At 53.7% G+C, this 16,130-nt stretch overlaps 3 protein-coding genes across 17 annotated transcripts in view; 2 read left to right on the top strand and 1 right to left on the bottom strand.

The window, feature by feature from the left end:
- MLPH (melanophilin) overlaps nt 1-2,343 on the top strand; it is a 28,427-nt gene extending 26,084 nt beyond the window's left edge. For 14 of the 15 annotated variants that reach the window (XM_034065835.1, XM_034065828.1, XM_034065829.1 and 11 more), the window contains one exon: nt 318-2,339. In XM_034065835.1, coding sequence (XP_033921726.1) covers nt 318-344 — 27 coding nt within the window. In that variant the 3' untranslated portion in view covers nt 345-2,339. Of the gene's footprint in view, nt 1-317 lie in introns of all 15 variants that reach the window. The other variant, XM_034065839.1, reaches the window with a different exon arrangement.
- A 153-nt stretch (nt 2,344-2,496) lies between these two features.
- Nucleotides 2,497-4,857, top strand: PRLH (prolactin releasing hormone). Its single transcript, XM_031052306.2, has 2 exons — nt 2,497-4,449; nt 4,670-4,857. The coding sequence occupies exons 1-2, from the start codon at nt 4,338-4,340 to the stop codon at nt 4,840-4,842; spliced, it is 285 nt and encodes a 94-aa protein (XP_030908166.2). The 5' UTR covers nt 2,497-4,337; the 3' UTR covers nt 4,843-4,857.
- A 1,001-nt stretch (nt 4,858-5,858) lies between these two features.
- On the bottom strand, nt 5,859-9,435 carry RAB17 (RAB17, member RAS oncogene family). The gene is made up of 5 exons (XM_034065765.1): nt 9,279-9,435; nt 7,560-7,711; nt 6,826-6,951; nt 6,418-6,511; nt 5,859-5,968 (listed from the first exon to the last, which is right to left on the bottom strand). The coding sequence occupies exons 1-5, from the start codon at nt 9,433-9,435 to the stop codon at nt 5,859-5,861; spliced, it is 639 nt and encodes a 212-aa protein (XP_033921656.1).
- Nucleotides 9,436-16,130: the final 6,695 nt, after the last annotated feature.

Raw genomic sequence — 16,130 nt, forward strand, 5'->3', positions numbered from 1 at the left:
GCCACCCAGGGGGCTGCTGGCTGGGCCCACATGGGAGTTGGTGCAATCTGTCCCTCCCATGCTGTCCTTGAGCCTGTGAGCTCTCAGCTCTGGGTGTTGGACAGTGGTGGCAGGCATGCCTGGGTATCAGCCCATGAGGTCTGGTGTGTCCCAAGTCCCAGGGTGGGGGGACCAAACAAGACCTTTGAGTTCCCACTGCTGGGGTGGGTCAATGGGATGGGGCAGTTCCTTGCTCCATACAGGGGCAGCAGGAAGTGTTTCCTGGTGTGGTGTGAGCACAGTGGTGAGCTAAGGTTTCTCCTTCTGGTGCCTTGCAGAAGCCTGTGATGACCCACCTGTCCTGAGGAGAGGAGGACCCTCCTGCCACTGCATTTCACTGACGCAAGACCTCAGCACAAAGCCTTATCTCCTTCCCCACACTTGTTCTTCCTTCTCCCATCTCCATCTCTCCCTGAAGCCCCAGACAGAAGGGGAGCCAGAGGTTGTGGGCAGGAAGTCTTGCTGGAAGCTGCCAGGGAGAGGAGCGAGGCACTGGAGTGCAGACCCATGGCTTAGGGGCTCTCATGGGAGGCTGCAGGCATGAGACCTTTGCTTAAGGCTGCTTTTTGGTATCAGGTTAACCAAGGGGACCAGAAAGGTGCAGAGGAGTGAGCTCCTCAGAGGGAGCTGGATGCCAGTGTGGCTTCCAGCATGGGGACCAGGGGCAAAAGCTGTCAGTGCCTGTCCTTGCTCTTCAGCTCCTGGTTGCTGAGTGGGGACAGGAGCTGACAATGCAGGATGTTCTGGGTACCTCAGGTAGAGCAGGGACCCAGGCATCCTGGGCTGGGATTCGCATCCCAGTGCTGGTCCCAGCTCCCTGCGTTGTCCCTTGGAGCATCTCCTCCCTTCCCTGAGCAGCAAAGCAGGGTGGGAGCAACGCTGGCTCCCTCCAAGTGAGCCCTTGGCCAACAGATCTGTGCACAAAGCCATGCAAACACCCACTGAGGCTTCCCACCACCATGCTTGAAGCAGCCGTGACCATGTGGGGTTGTGAGTGGGGCAAGGCTTGTGGGAAGTGGTGGCACGAAAGGGGGAAGAGAGGCTTGAGGCCTTCCCCTAGTTGGGGTTCAGTTGTTTTTACAGTGCTCAAAGATATCCCCTCTCAGGTCAGGCTGTAGGGGCAGGTTTAGAAGGACCCCAGAAGGATTGTGTAGGTGCTGTCCTGGAGGCTTTCCCCATTCTGCAGAGGGGTTGGCCCATACCAAGAAGCACTTTGGATGTCCCCTGTCCTGAAGATCGAATTGTTAGAACCTGATAGGACCATTCAATCCTTTGAAGGGGCTGTGATGGCCTTTGGGTGCTGCAGTGGCCCTGGGCTCCTAGCAGGTGAGAGCAGGTTTGTAGCCCCCTCCCTTAGACACCACAATTGCTTGTTCTCAGCATTTATTCTGCACATCCCAGTGGGTCGGTGCCTGGCCCCATACTTGTGCAGTGGGATGGGGAGGGGGCTGCTTTCTCTTGCAGTCACTTGGAGGAGGTTCTTGTTAAAAGGCTTTACTCAGTACCTGCTGGTCCCTGTTTATAGCCCCCACCTCCCTCCCTCCCCTCTGCAGCAGGTGATGCTGTAAGGCTCGCTCTCAGCCGGAGCAGGTATGTGAGAGCAGTGCTGGCAGTTCCCCAGCAATGGCTATGCAGGCTGGACTGGTTTAGGCTGTTCCTGTGCATATGAACTAAACCCACTTGAATTATGAGCAGTAGTGTGAATATTCATGCAAATAACACTTCTGTTTAGCTTTCACAGTAGCACAGACTCCTAACTGCCTAGAAATGGTCCTGTGGTCATCCCGGAGCAGTCTTGTCAGTCCATAGGCTGGGATTCCCAGCTGGAAACAAAACCAGTTGCTTATTTTTAAGTGAAGTCATCCAAAAGGGTAAATGCAAACCACTGCCATTGTAGAAGCTCTCCCAGACACAGTGGCATTACTGAGTGCAGCTCTTGCTGCCCAGCCAGCCTCAGTGCCAGGATGCAGCTTCTTGGCTAGCATCCTAGAAGAGAGCTCCATGAAGATCTCTGCAATGCTATGGGTTTGCACTCCCCCTTCTGCTGTCAGGGTTCAGCCTTTGCCTCATCCACATCTCTTGGTATATCTGTTTTCATCCATAACTTAAGTCTTTCCACACAACTGCTCGGATGCTTAACCCTGAGAAGTCCTTGCAGTGAGCATCAGCAGGGCAAGCTAAGGCATCTTTCAGGCTTTAGTCACCCACGTTGTTATTTGCTGGTTTCCTGCCCCATCTGCCTGTGTAGGTTATATATATGTATGCAAAATCATGCAATAAAGCCAGTTTTGTGCCCAGAACCTAGAATCCATTTTTCAGTCTGTTCTTTCAGCTCGCTCAAGCAAAGGCTCCTTTCTCTTCCTGTCCTCTCTTGTAACCAGTTGGTGCACTCCTCTCTTTAGACTAGGCAGGTGAAAGCAGAAAGAAGCTGAATTGGTGGAACCAAAGCAGAACAGGAGGAGAGGGTGGTGAACAGGATGGCAATATGACTTGACAGATGCTGATCTCAGAGCTGCGGATGTGATGGGCATGGGTTCTCCTCTTCATCCCTTTCCCTGCCTTTAATGTCCCTCTGCAGCGGTCACACTGTGTCCAGTTTTGCTCCTGTGACTGTTCCAGCACTGGCTGTGCTCGGAGCTGATTGCAGCATGAAATGAAGATCTATCTTAGGGCAATGTCTACCCTACAGGGGGATGCCAGCTGCGACCTTTCGCCTGTTCACCTTGCCAGTGACGGTGTCTTCAGCATCCTACCAACGCAGACACATCCCTGTCTCAGGGTATTTGTAGTCCCACTTATTCCAGTTTTGCCTGAGGGTGAACCTGTGTTTGGACACTGAGCAGCCCCTTGTGCTGGGGACCCAAGCTGGCTTCTCCAGCATCGTATCCAGAAGAACAAACACCATCAGAACCTCCTTCCTGGGGATGGTTTAACCCATTTCATAGAGGAGATCTCAAGTCCCCATGCTGTGGAAACGAGCCCCTTCCTGCCAGCCCATGTGCCCCAACAAGTTGCCTTCCCTTCTTCTGTGTATTTAATTATCCAGCTTCCTTAAAGCAGCCTTTCGGGGGGCTCTGCAGGAGGCAGGGGGGGGGTGGAGCGAGCTCAGGGCAGCAGCACTCACCGACCCCTTGTCCGGAGCAGGAGCGGCTCAAGGGCAGGGATGAAGGCGTCCGCAGCGCTCGGGCTGCAGGTGAGATGCTGTCCCCTTCTGAGTCACGAAGCTGCCGGTGCTGATTCGATGAGAGGGGCGGCGGGAGGGGGATGTCCCCGCTGGGTCCCTCCGGGGCTCGCCTCTGACATCAGCACAAAACCGGCCATAAAACGGCGGCCGGGGAGGACTCGGGCTCAGAGAGCGGCCGCGGGGCTCAGCGGGACGGCAGCCAGCGCCTCGTCGTGGTAAGTGCATCCCCAGCCTGCGGAGCGGTGCTTTCCTCTCCTTCTAGTGATGCTTTTGCTGCTGTGGCTGCGCTCCCGAGCGCTGCTTTGCCTCTGTGCTCTGTCCCTGTGTCTGTCTGTCCAACTGGCTTAGCGGATCCCAAAAGGGGGGTGGAAAAAGTTGGTGGCTGCAGCAAACCCGAGCTCCCGGGCACGCTGCAGGCTCCTCCTTTGCAGGTCATAGACTCACTTGGGTTGGAACCGACCTAAAGATCATCCAGTTCCAACCGCCTGCCACAGGGTCCCTGAAAATAAAGCTGCATATCCCTGCCTTGTCCTGCTTAACACAGCTCTCCTGCTTCTGCCCCTTGCCCTGCTCCCTAAGGAGCCACCTTCCACAGGTGGCTGCAGAAATCAAGCCCATCACTCAGCCTGCTCTGCACTCATGGCCTTGGTGCCATAAAGCACTTTACAGAGTGCTCCCAGGTTAACAGTGCAGCAGACGGGTCCAGGGGTGGCCACGGTTCCTCCAGCAGCACAACCCCTGTGTGCAGCCTTTGCTTGGTGCTACCAGCCCTGCATTTTCGTGGTGGCCCCATCTCCATCTCCTGGGCTGCAGGATCCCATGGGCTCCCCAGAAGCCCCAGAGGAAAGAGCGATGCCAGGCCCGGTCAAAGGTGCTCGGCTGGGACAAAACCCTGTTTAACGTCCCTGGGGTCTGTACAACCCCCGTTTGCAGGGAGCAGTTATCCCCAGAGCTGCCATCCCACTGAAACCCTCTGCTTCTGACCAAGCTGCCCTGACCAAGCCAAACCCCTTCACTCCCGCACCCGAGGCCGTTATCGTTGTGGCACCATCGGGAAGCTCCAGGCACTGGGAAGCTGCAGGACCAAGCCACATACGGCCGCAGAGCACTGGGGATGAAGCCGGGGGCCGCCTGCCTGCTGTGCCTGCTGCTCACCTGCCTGACCCTGCCCGGCGCCCACAGCCGCCACCACCAGCGCTCCATGGACATCCGCAGTGAGAACAGGAGTAAGTGACCCCCCATCCAACCCCTGTACCCCCCCACAACCAACCCCTGCCCTGGGGGAGAGGGTGTCCCTGTGCAGAAGCAATGGTTCTGTTTTATCCCCCCAACCCCTTTCCCTCTCCCTGGCATTTGCCACCCCTTCACCCATGGGTGCCATGCTCCATCCTTCCTCTGCATCCTCTGGCATCCCCCTCTGATGGCTCCTTGGCTTCTGCCTTGCAGACCCGGACATCGACCCCTCCTGGTACACAGGGCGCGGGATCAGGCCCGTGGGGCGGTTTGGGCGGCGGCAGGCGCTGGATGAGGGCACCCATCCTGGGGGGGCTGGCCAGCGACAAGCCTGTGCCCCCCCACACCTGCACCTGCAGCCCCCCCTGGGGGAGAGGAGTCCCTGAGCTGGAGCCCGCAATAAAAGCCCTTTTCCTCTCATCCCCGTGTTCCTGCCTCTCTGTTGTGTGCAGCACAGGGCAGTGAGCCCCAGAGCTGCTGACCTTGCCATGGCTTTGCAGCCTGCCCTGGCAGAGCTGCTCTCTGTATGATGCGGTATGTCCCCAAAAACCACCCTAAGTGTAAGCCCCAGAGGGCTTCCTTTCCTAAGTGCATCCACTGAAGTCCCTGCACCACACCAGCACCCATGGATGCCCCATTCCCATGGCCTGGGTCAGAAACTCCCTGGGAGCACATTGGGCCATGTCTGTTGTGCTGCATGTCCCCAGATGTTCCTGCATGAATGGTGTCCCCACACCAGACCTCCTCTGCTCTGGGGACAAGAAGGGCCACAGAGAAAGGTGACCCTCAGGATCTCTGTTTCCAGGATCTCCTGGCCCAACACTGAGGGTCTATGGTTGTTTGGGGAGGGAAGAGTGAACCTTGTTTCCCACTTGCCCTAATGTAGGGGCTTTTAGGCTGCAAATATGCCTTCTGGCTGGGAAGGAGCCCCTGTCCCACTGCAGATGGCAGGGCTGGCGCTGGCAGGGTGAGGGGAGCACCAGCTCCAGTTGCTGCCACCTCCCCACCTGTGAGCTGACATCCAGGTGATGGAAAACCCACAACCCCCTGTTAGGGCAAAGTTCTCTTTATTTGCAGCCTGGTGCACAGCTGCCGGCAGGCACGGGCTCCACGCTGCAGTGCAACCCTCCCTCTTCGGATGGGCAGGCACATGGAGGTGGGAAGTGCAGCTGGGGTGGGAAGGCAGCAGTGCTGGGAGGTCGCACTCCTCTCTGGAAGAAGAAAGGTGATGGGAGAAACCCCTGTGCTTCACTTGCTTGAAGGCAGTGCTGGAACCCCCATGCTGGGGCCAGGCAGGCTCTGACCTCACTGAGGGCAGGAGGGTGGCGAGGCTGAGCTGCCCCTGCCCTGCTGCATCCCCCCTGCTTTGTCACTGCTCCTCTTGGAGCCCTCATCCAGGTCCTCAGGGCTGGCAGCACCCTGTGCGCACCCTGCTCTCCCCCAGGGAGACTGCTGACCTCCCGTGTGGGGATGGGGCTCGTGCCTTCTGTTCCCGCTGCAGGAGCTCTTGGGCTGGAAGGAAACACAAGGTTGGAAAGGGCTCATTCCCCTGTCAGGTGCTGGGATGCGGCGGCTGTTCTGTCCCATGGTAACTGTGTTAGCTCTACTGAACAGCTCTGCTGGGGACACCATCACACATAGAGCAGATACTAAAGCAAAGGAGAAGTGTGGTTTTGGGAAAGGACATAAACTCCATCTCAGATGTTGGAGCATCCTGGGATGGATCTGTTCATCCTTCTGCCCAGAGGTGTGACATTACACAGGAACCAATGGGCTGCTGTGGCTGTGACCATCGCAGCTGCTGGATGTGGTACAGGCTGGACCAGCCAGGAAGAAGATCTCAGTGCCAAACACAAGCAATGAAGGGGGGCAGCGTTTCATGGGGAAGATATTTACATAGTTGAAGGTTTGGGAGCTGTGCACCCAGCTCTGCTCTCACCTGAAGCCAAGACACTACTCACCTATGGCCATAAAGATATCATTGACTTGGTGGTTTGATTTTGCAGATGTCTCCATGAACAGGAGGCCTCTGGTCCTTGCAAACTCTTCCCCCTCCTAGGTGGAGACAAGCAGAGTTATTCCCTCAGCCCCCTCTGGGGCTGCTTGTCCAGTTGCAGTTCATGGCAGGTCAGGAATTGCACAGGGACTTTGGAGGCATCTGAAAGCCTCATGAATTCTTAGTTTTGCTAGGACATAGAACCATAGAATAGTTAGGGTTGCAAAGGACCTTGAGATCATCCAGTTCCAACCCCCTGCCATGGGCAGGGACACCTCACACTAAACCATGGCACCCAAGGCTCTGTCCAGCCTGGCCTTGCTTGCTGCTGAGGGGTGAAGAGCAGGTCTGGGAGCTCCCCCCAAGCACTCACCTCAGTAGTGACTTCTCGCTCAGCAGCAAGATCCACCTTGTTGCCTACCAAAGCAATGACGATTTCATCGGGAAGGAATTCCTTCTCCAGGTCCCTCAGCCACAGCTTTGCTCTGTTGAGTGTTTCCTGGAGAGACAAAGACAAAACCACTCAGGGATCTGGTTTTGATTTAATCCTATTCTCTCAGGCATAGCAAAGCTCAATGGGTAGCACCAAACCAAAGTGGGTGAGAGAGATGTGGTGGGGAGACTGAGCAGAATGAGGCAGAAGCTCTTCCCTGTGAGGGTGCTGAGGCGCTGGCACAGGGTGCCCAGAGAAGCTGTGGCTGCCCCATCCCTGGCAGTGTTCAAGGCCAGGTTGGACACAGGGGCTTGGAGCACCCTGCTCCAGTGGAAGGGGTTCCTGCCTGTGGCAGGGGTTGGAGCTGGATGAACTAAAGGTCCCTTCCAACACAAACCAGTCTGTGATGCTGTGATTCTATGACATTGATTGATCTCTCTCAGGGAAACAAGTCACAAGCCCTCAAACACTTTTAAAGCTACATCAGCCTTGGATAGGATGCAGTCATTCTGCACAGCATCAAAACTCACCCCACGGTGGTGGCATGGACCTACACGGGCAGGGACAGCCCGTGGCAAATCACAGGTGGGATGTTCACCTTCTCAAGTGGTACTCCTGTATCAGGACACCTGTATCAGGACATCTCTGCAGCAGAGCAGCATCCCCTGCCTTACCTTGTTGGTGATGTCGTAAACAAGGAGAGCAGCATGGGCGCCCCGGTAGTAGAGGTGGCACACACTGTGGTACTTCTCCTGGCCTGCCGTGTCCCAGATCTCCAGCTTGACCGTGGCCACCTCCATGTGGAGCGTCTGTGTGAAGAAGGAGCCTGCAGGGAAGGTGCACGTTCACTTGCAGGAAGAGCAGAGAGCTCAGATTTGGTGCTGTGAAGTCAAATCCCTCCCAAGTAAAGGTGCTCTAATGCACAGAACTATGGTGGGTTGCTCATAAGCACTGGCACTGTTGATGGGATGGCAGGGCAGCCTGTGGCAGGCTGGGAGTCCTTCCTGGCAGCAGCTGTGGGTGGATGCACACCAGTTCTGATGTCGGATAGCTCTGAGCCCTGCAGAATAGCCCTCAGGTAGAGACACTTCCACCTTGCTGGTGGGTCAGACCTGTGGGAGCTGGGAATAGAAATATTCCCACTACAGGGAAGCCTCCATCCTTGCTCCCAGGGAGCAGATGGCCACTTGTGGACCAGCCAGAGCCAAAGCAGAAGGACAAAGGGAGCAGCTCCACAGTGCTTTACTCTCCTTCACCAGCTAGCTCCTCAGACTGCAGGTGGGACCTCAGCCTTTGTGTCTGCTGAGCCTTCTTAGGGCAAAATCCAGGTGTATCATGTAAAATGAACATCTACAATGTCCGGGTGCTGCAGGAAGCTGTGCTGATGTGAACATACAGGGCAGGCAGCTTGATGTCAGCAGACATGCTGGCTGGAGGGAGGTTTTAGAGGGAGTGGAACTCTCCTTTGGTGTCTGAAAGCTGAAAGGGCAGCACAGGACCGAGGGTGCAAGGGGCAGATGAGCCGTGCAACTAGACCCCATTTCACCCTTTGCTGCTGCAGAAATTGGTGTTTGGTGCCTCCAACACCTCGTCTGGACCTGGCTTTGCTGATAGCCTGGTACTGAGGAATATGGGCTGCAGAGAGCTGGAGGTGACAGCAAAGAGGGAGGTCTGTCTCTGGGTGTGAGATATGTGGTGAAGGGAATTAAGGCAACACCCTGATAGGGGTGATGGATGGGCTGCTGATGGGGTTGATCAGGCAATCAGGGGGAGGCATGTTGCCTTAGTGGGTGGAAGAAGGAATGATGCTAAGGTTCTGTTCTGCCCTTGCACAAGAGCCACAGTCCTTGGAGCAGCACATCTGAAGGTAATTACACGTAATGAATACACCAAATGAGAATAGGGCTGTGCCCACCCCATCTATGGTGGAGCAGCAGGTAATTTGGCTGCAGTCTCACCTGCTCTCAAGAGTATAAATTGGGCATTTGAAGGTTGCTGTAGTAGAGAAAGTGATTCTGTTGTGTGGATGGTGGGTTTGTTCTTCTCTCCAAAGCAGAGATGCCTCTTTGGTAAGATTTGCTCTTCTGCCTGTGACACAACACGTGGGTGAAACTGAACTTACTGAATTACCAATTGGTTTGTTTGTTGGGTCTGTTTTTCCTGTATGAGCCCAGTTACTCACTGTCTGGCTTTGGGGTTTAGTGCTACTGCAGTAAGTGAATTTATCACTGGCAATGCTGAATCTGTATTTCTGGTGCTTTATGTTCAAAAGTGGGTCTGTGCTACTGTAAAATGTACCAACCAGTGCTGCTGCATCCCATCCTGCTGTAAGGAAGGGCATCAGGCCTGGTGTCCTGTTTGTAGCCATCAAGCTATTGAAGCCACTCACTCACATCCCACTGTTGGCAGTGACTCCTTGAAGTCATTCCTCACGTATCTGTAGGCCAGGCTTGACTTTCCCACTGATGTGCTTCCCAGCAGAACCACCTTGTAGGGGTAAGTTGGGTGAATCCCCTCCGGGGAGGTGCCCAGTGCTTCTTTCTGTGCCATGCCCTGTAAGGAAACCACCTTCATTCAGTGTGCACCTGCAGTGATTCCAGGCCTTCAGCTGAGCCTCCTGCATCAGCTCCTGGCTGGTGGCACTAGGGCAGGTGGGGCATTTGAGCCTGTTCTGATCTCAGAAGAGGCTAGAATAAAATCACTAACCTCCTGAATGAGATTGGAGTTAAAATACCTGCCACTGTCAGCAATGACCAGAGGGTGGAGATCTTTAGAAAGAAACTATACAAGTGGGAAGCCTTCTTCCTGGATTGGCTGCATCTCCTGCATACTGGAGAAGTTGACAGCAGATGAGCATCACTTATGGGTGTGCCTTGCTCCTGAGCACATCTCCTTCCCTGAAGTGCTGGTGAAGAGCTTAGGCTTATGTCCAACACTGTGTGTCCTGGTCTGAAGTTACACCAGGAGAGCCTAAAACTCAGGCTGGGGGTGACCTCAGGTGCAGAGGTGATGGTGCTGCCAGGGAATGGCTGTGCACCTCCACAGCTGGTCAGTTTTGTGCCAGCTCTGTTTCAAGTCAGCAGGGTGAAAAAGGCAGGACTGAGAGGACCTGGCTCCAGCAGCACAAGGAGCATGTGGTGGTGACCAGGGAATGGCAGGAGACCACTGCCCCACATACAGTGGGTACCTCAAACCTGAGCTGCAAAGAGCGGCTGTAGAGAGCTGACTGTACCCTGGGAGCCCTCCTGGGTGGCACAGGTCCCCTGCTCCCAGCCTTGAGCTTAAGGAACTGATGCTACCCTGCTGTCCATGGGAGCTGAAGGTACATAATGCTGTCCTGCAGATAGCCAAAGCTTTGCCCTGGCTTTTCCTTACAGGGCTCCTCTTCCAATCTCAGCTCACCTGAGGAGCTGTAGGAAAGGAAGGCTCATGCAGAGCTTGCAAAGGAAGGGTCATGGGGGGTTGGATTGAGCAGGAGAGGGTGTGAGAGGACCTTGCATGTACTTATCCCATGTCACATACAGCAGCAAAGGGGAAATATGCCACCAGCAAGCCTGTAACTGTGTGCAGAGATGGGATGTGCCTCTATATAGATCTGATCTAACACCCAAAGGTAGTAATGGAGCCCTGTGAAGGATGCTGAAATGTTAGCGCCCTGCTGCCATTCTCTGCCTGTGTGCCCTGATGTCCTTGCTGCTATCTCATGCCTGATGTAGAGCCTCCCATGCCTGGGTGAACACTGCTGGCACTGGGTACTTCCCTCTGTGTGCTTTTGAATAACTCCTTGCTCTGCAGGACATGCAAGAAGGAGTCTGTGCCATTACTCCAGCTTCTGCCTGGGGTTTGCAGGATGTGGGGTGCAGAACCTGCAAATAGGCAAGGCATATCTCTGTAAAGACACCTAAGAGTGGCCTGGCCCAGGGAAGTCTCGTAGCTCACTTGTCTGACAAAAGCCTCTTGTTCTCCACGCTGCTCATCCTGCACATCTCTTATTTTGCCCATCTTCCCCTGCAATCTGGCAGGCTCCAGGCCTTTAATCACTCTCCCTTTCCAGAGCAGGCTGTCATTAGGATCATTCCTCAGCGCAGGCTGCCATTAAGGTCATTCCTCAGTGCTGGGGAAACCCAGGTCTTTATCTTCGGACAGAGGTGGGTTTTCTTCTCGGTGAGATGTGCTTTCATCCCCCTAAAGACCAGGGGTAAAACCCTCTCCTGCAGCTCACACAGCCCAGTGATGAATAGCAGGGTCACAGTTTGTACAGTGCAGCCCACTGGGGTAGGTTATATTTTAGGTATAGCATAAGGGTGCTCCTTATGGTGTTTTATTACATACGTTTGCCTCTCTGTAGGCCTGGAAGTCCTTTCTGGGCAGTTACATCTGTTACTACTGCTGATAAGCCATAAACCTCTCTAGGGAAGCAAGAAACTGCATGAAAACATTGTCCAAATTCAGTTTCACTCTGCTGCTCTCTGTTTAGCACTAAAGGTTGCATTGATGCTTGAACACAGGTCCCCAATGACAGAAACTTCCTTGCAAGCTTTTCATACTAGTGAGCACCTACTGGATATGGAGAGTTTTGCCAAATCTCACTTGAAACAATATCTTTTCCATGTTAAGAAGCAGAAGGTGAGTCTCCCTTTCAACCTGAGGCGAACAGCAAGGAATACAAACAAGTGGCTTTATTCCAATTCAGTGGAAAACAGGATTTAGGGAAAACTGTTTTCTTTGTCCTATTTTGTTTCTTTGTTGAAGGAGTTCACAGAGTAAAACCTTGTGCTCACTGGCTAATGGACAATGGGAAGTGCTCCAGACACCTCACATGGTTGGTAGTCACCCTTCTGTGGCTGCTTGTCAATGAGAGCAGGGTTAGGATTACAACTGGCTCTGCAAACCCAGGATGCTGCTCCGGTAGCGGCATTGATCCCTGTTCCAGGAGCAGATAATGGTTCTGGGGCCTCATAGGGAACAGCATCCCTGTTCTTTCAGCTGGAGCCTGTGCTGCCAACAAAGCAACAACTTGTCAATGTAGGGAGCAGCCTGGGGACCAGCTGAGCTGTCACCAGCCCTGTCCTCCTGCCTAGAGGCCATGCTGAGCAGCAGGGAAAGCTGAACCTGCTCAGATTCAGTATCAAGAGACAGAGATCAGATCAATTTCAGTCAACTGTAAAAAATCCTGTTTGTGGATTTAGTCTCCAAATACAGCTTAATATTTGTGAACACTGTGTCTTGCAGCAGATATTCAGGACAGACTTGACTCATCTTATACTCGCCTAGGAGGTGAGCACTGAAATGGCCATGACACAGATCATTTCTCACTCCCTAAAGGATGAAGCATCATTGTGCCCAGGAAATTGTGCTCTCAGCCAGCCCTGTTCTCTTGTCTCAATGTCTCCTACCTCCTTCCCGTGGGCATGAGGACACAACTCTGACCAGTGTTAACCAGCTTTCCCCATGGAGCCCACTCTTTTAGTGCAAATCAACTTAAGGGCAATCATTTGCTGGGCACAGCAGCAGCGCTGGATCAGTGATGCTACATTTGAACCGCCTGCCCTCGCTGTTTCTAGGAAGGAACCTGACAAATCTGTTGATGAGGGTGACTCAGTTGTTTATAATTAGCAGGAAAGTGAACTTTACCTAAGGAGCAACCTCTGAAACTCTTATGGGCATAGAAATTAGTAATAGAACACAGAAGCATGAGGCGGCAGAGCAGGTATTTGCTCTGGAATGAAACCACAAGGGCTTGGCTTTTGCCACTCCATAAATTAGTATCTCAGAAGTATACTTAACCTGGGGAGAGGTATCCTGGTATATTCACTACTGGGGGATAAGCCTTTTATTTGCAAAGGAAAACAATGAAGAAAGAAAAGAAATGCCTACCTTTGGGGATGGAGCTGCTCAGAAGTGGCATTTAAGACTCTGTTTGACTTCCTGGGAAATTAATGATGTTTAAGTCTAATGTTGTCAAACTGATGTCTAAGCTTTTCTACACAAGCTCTAAGAAGATCCTAAAGCCATTAAAGATGCTTGTCGAGTTTCTGCAGTGGTACAGCAGTGAACAAGTACCACAGTCAATGGGACTGCAGTGTAGATTAGCACAGGTATCCAGCTCTGCAAGTTTTGGACATGATGCTTTAGGTTCTTTCAGATATAGTTTTGCTCTCCCACCACCACCCCCACCCCGATAGTGGCCATGCTCCTACCTCCCCAGTTAACTTCAAGTATTGAGCTCAGAGCCCTTCTCTGGTTTTGGGAGCCTCCTCTTACCTTCTAAAGCTCTCACGGTGCTGGGATAGGAGTGCAGCTGCTTGGAAAGTTCACCTAAGCCAGGGTTACATGGGGTTATGAAAATCCCAACTGCAAAGGCTTGGTACATAAACACTGTCAGATTTACATAGCGCTTATTTCTCAATGCAATCAGCTCTCCTCAAAGCTAAGGGGAAGAGAATCCGGGTCATTACCCGTGCAGCCAGCTAGTGACCCGTAACCAGCAAGGAGGGAGCTTTAGCAGACAGACTGGGTGGGGGAAATAAGGCAGTAATAACCAGAGGCTGCCCTGGGCTATGAATGAGACCAAGTGTTTGGCTGAGATCTTTGCTTCAGCTCTTCAGCTGCCAGAGAGGATGGGGTAGGGCAGAGGGCTTCCTGAGTCTTCCTAAAGCCCTCTCTTGGACAAGGAGCCACCGAGGACGGTGCCACCCTCCCTTCCGATGCCTCTCTGTGGCCGGGATGCAGGGCTTCTTCCTGACGGGACACCGGGAATCCTGTGCTCGGCTGGGAAGCTCACCCTGGGGGTGGTGGCTGCGGCTGGGGTCCTGCCCTGCTCTGTGCGGGGTCTTCCACAGGGGCACCGTTACCTTCCCGAAGCCTTGCTCCGCTCCCAGCTCCAGTCCGTGCCGTCGGGTGGTGTCCGGCTGCCGGGCAGGTAAGAGTGAAGCCGGGCAGGTAAGAGTGAAGCCGGGCAGGTAAGAGTGAAGCCAGGCAGCGGTGCCAAAGGTGAGAGCTCAGTGAACCTTAGCCCCGCTGCTGAGATGGGTGAGCCGGGTGCACAGCGCTGCTGCTGCCGCGGTGAGAGCAGCGGGAGCCCTTCCCCTGCACCCAATCCCTGCCTCTGCCCTTCCTGCTCCCCACTCGGGGGGTTGGCCATGGGTGGATGGGGGGGGCATGGATGGGAGGGTGGGATTGCCCAGTCTCGGGGCTGGAGCCAGCCCAGCTTCCCGGTGCAAGGGCAGCAGCCGCATCCCAGCACTGGAGCTTGAGGCCAGGACGGTTCCTATAACACAGCAATCTCTGCTGACGCACACTAGCCCTGGCTTGGGTCTTGTGCCAGGGTTCGGGCTCAGGTAACTTGGGTACTGCGGAAGTGATTCGCTTCCAGGAGCGTGGCTGCTGGACCAGCCGGTGGGAGACAGCGTGCCCGGATGAGCTGGGATGAGCAAAGGGAGCAGAAACTGAGTGCCTGGGGTTTTACTGCCTTTTGATTAAGGGAATAGCTGGTGGCCACAGGCAGCTGGGGTCTGGTGCTTTGAAGAAGGCTACTCTTGCTAAAGCTCAAGTATCTTGAGATGGAAATCACAGTGTGTTAATGCATCAGGGTAACAGGTCTGCAGTGAGAACTGGATCATTAAAAAGCTACATGAAGATAGCTTTTGTGTTTCTGCCACTCATCACAGTCAATGTCTCTCCTTCAAGTAACATCTCCTGTAACTTTCTGGAAGTGAATCAGACTTCACAAAATCGAATCCTCACAGTTACAGGGAGCAGAGTGAAAAGCATGAGTCCTACAAGCAAGCTTGAAGTCATGTCTCCCCAGTTTAGAAATGAAGAGGCTGGCAGGATCATGGAGCAGGTTCTCCTGGGAAGCATGCTAAGGCACACAGAAACATCGAGGTGGTGGTGAAAGTTAAACAGGGGCAGCTCAGGTTAGATCTAAGGCAAAAGTTCTTCCCTGTGAGGGTGCCAAGGCCCTGGCACAGGGTGCCCAGAGACACTGTGAATGCTCCACCCCTGGCACTGTTCAAGGTCAGGTTGGACAGAGACTTGGGTGACATGGTCTGCACCAAGAGCTGCACAGATTTCATACAGTACCGGAGCCCTTCCAGGCGGAATCACTATGAGAGGTTTTGGTCTGTGAGCCAAATCAGAATGTTTCCTGTCTCCCTTTCTTTGGGAATGTGCCTACACATGGATTTGCACAAAACTGGCTTGAGTACACACACAAATACCTCCAGCCTAAGAGCCAGTCTTACCCTGCATGCAGCCTTTTTGCCAGAGGGAAGCAAAGTGTCTTCCTTTCCAGGTCCCTTTAACTTGTGTCACAAGTGTCTCAGGGTCTGGAAACGGTTGGGGACATGGATGCACTTGTCTCCGATTGCTGCAGAAAGAATGCTTGCCCAAAGAAATGAGTGATGCTGAAGGGCAGTTTGCTCCCATTTACCCACTCTTTTGGACCTCCAAGCTGTGGTAATACCATGATCCTGAACTAGGCATTGAATTCTTAGAAAATGAGGCTCTCAGTCTTGGCTGGGAGGCTTTGGAGACTTATGGAAGGATTGCTTTGCAGCTTCATTTCCAGTTGGCACTGCTGCAATAAGCATCCATCTCCTGCTCTGTTATTTTCATAGCAAGCTCGTCTACCCAAGCAGATGTTAAGTCTCAGGTGTCTGTTTAAGGGTCTTTATAAAGCAGGTGGTTTAAATGAGATGCCTGCACAAAGCACTATGGCCTGGTGGGTGCAAGTAGCCTGGAGCCCTCCGGAGCCACGGGAGCGTTCCCAGTTTTGGGATGGGACTTCCTGGTGGGACCTTCTCCGGCTCCCGTGGAGCCAGACCCCACTAGATGGCACTGGGGTTTAAGAGAGCAGGGATGCATGCCCGTCTCGTTCCTTCACCGGGCAATGGGACACAGACCAGTCAGGGTGATGGGAGGGACAGACTGGGGTCTCCTGCAAGAACTGGATCTGGACAGACAGCTTGGATTTGGATGGGCTCTGTTCCCCGAGCAACGGGGACTTGGGAAGCCAGACTGTCCATTGAGAGATGGGTGTGAGGAGCAGAAATGGGGCTCCGTTGTCTCAAGGAATGGTGTGAGGAATTGCTGTCCATTATCTCAAGGATTGCTGACATACGTGTGCAGGACCTGGAAGGCACGTGTTCCAACAGGAATGTGCAGCATGTGACATTAAGAACAGAGGTGCTTCCCCCTAACGTACTGTAAGAGAGGAAAAAGGTACTTGATGTAGGGCCACC

This window comes from Melopsittacus undulatus, chromosome 8 (assembly GCF_012275295.1).
Source record: "Melopsittacus undulatus isolate bMelUnd1 chromosome 8, bMelUnd1.mat.Z, whole genome shotgun sequence".
In the NCBI taxonomy this organism is placed as follows: domain Eukaryota; kingdom Metazoa; phylum Chordata; class Aves; order Psittaciformes; family Psittaculidae; genus Melopsittacus; species Melopsittacus undulatus.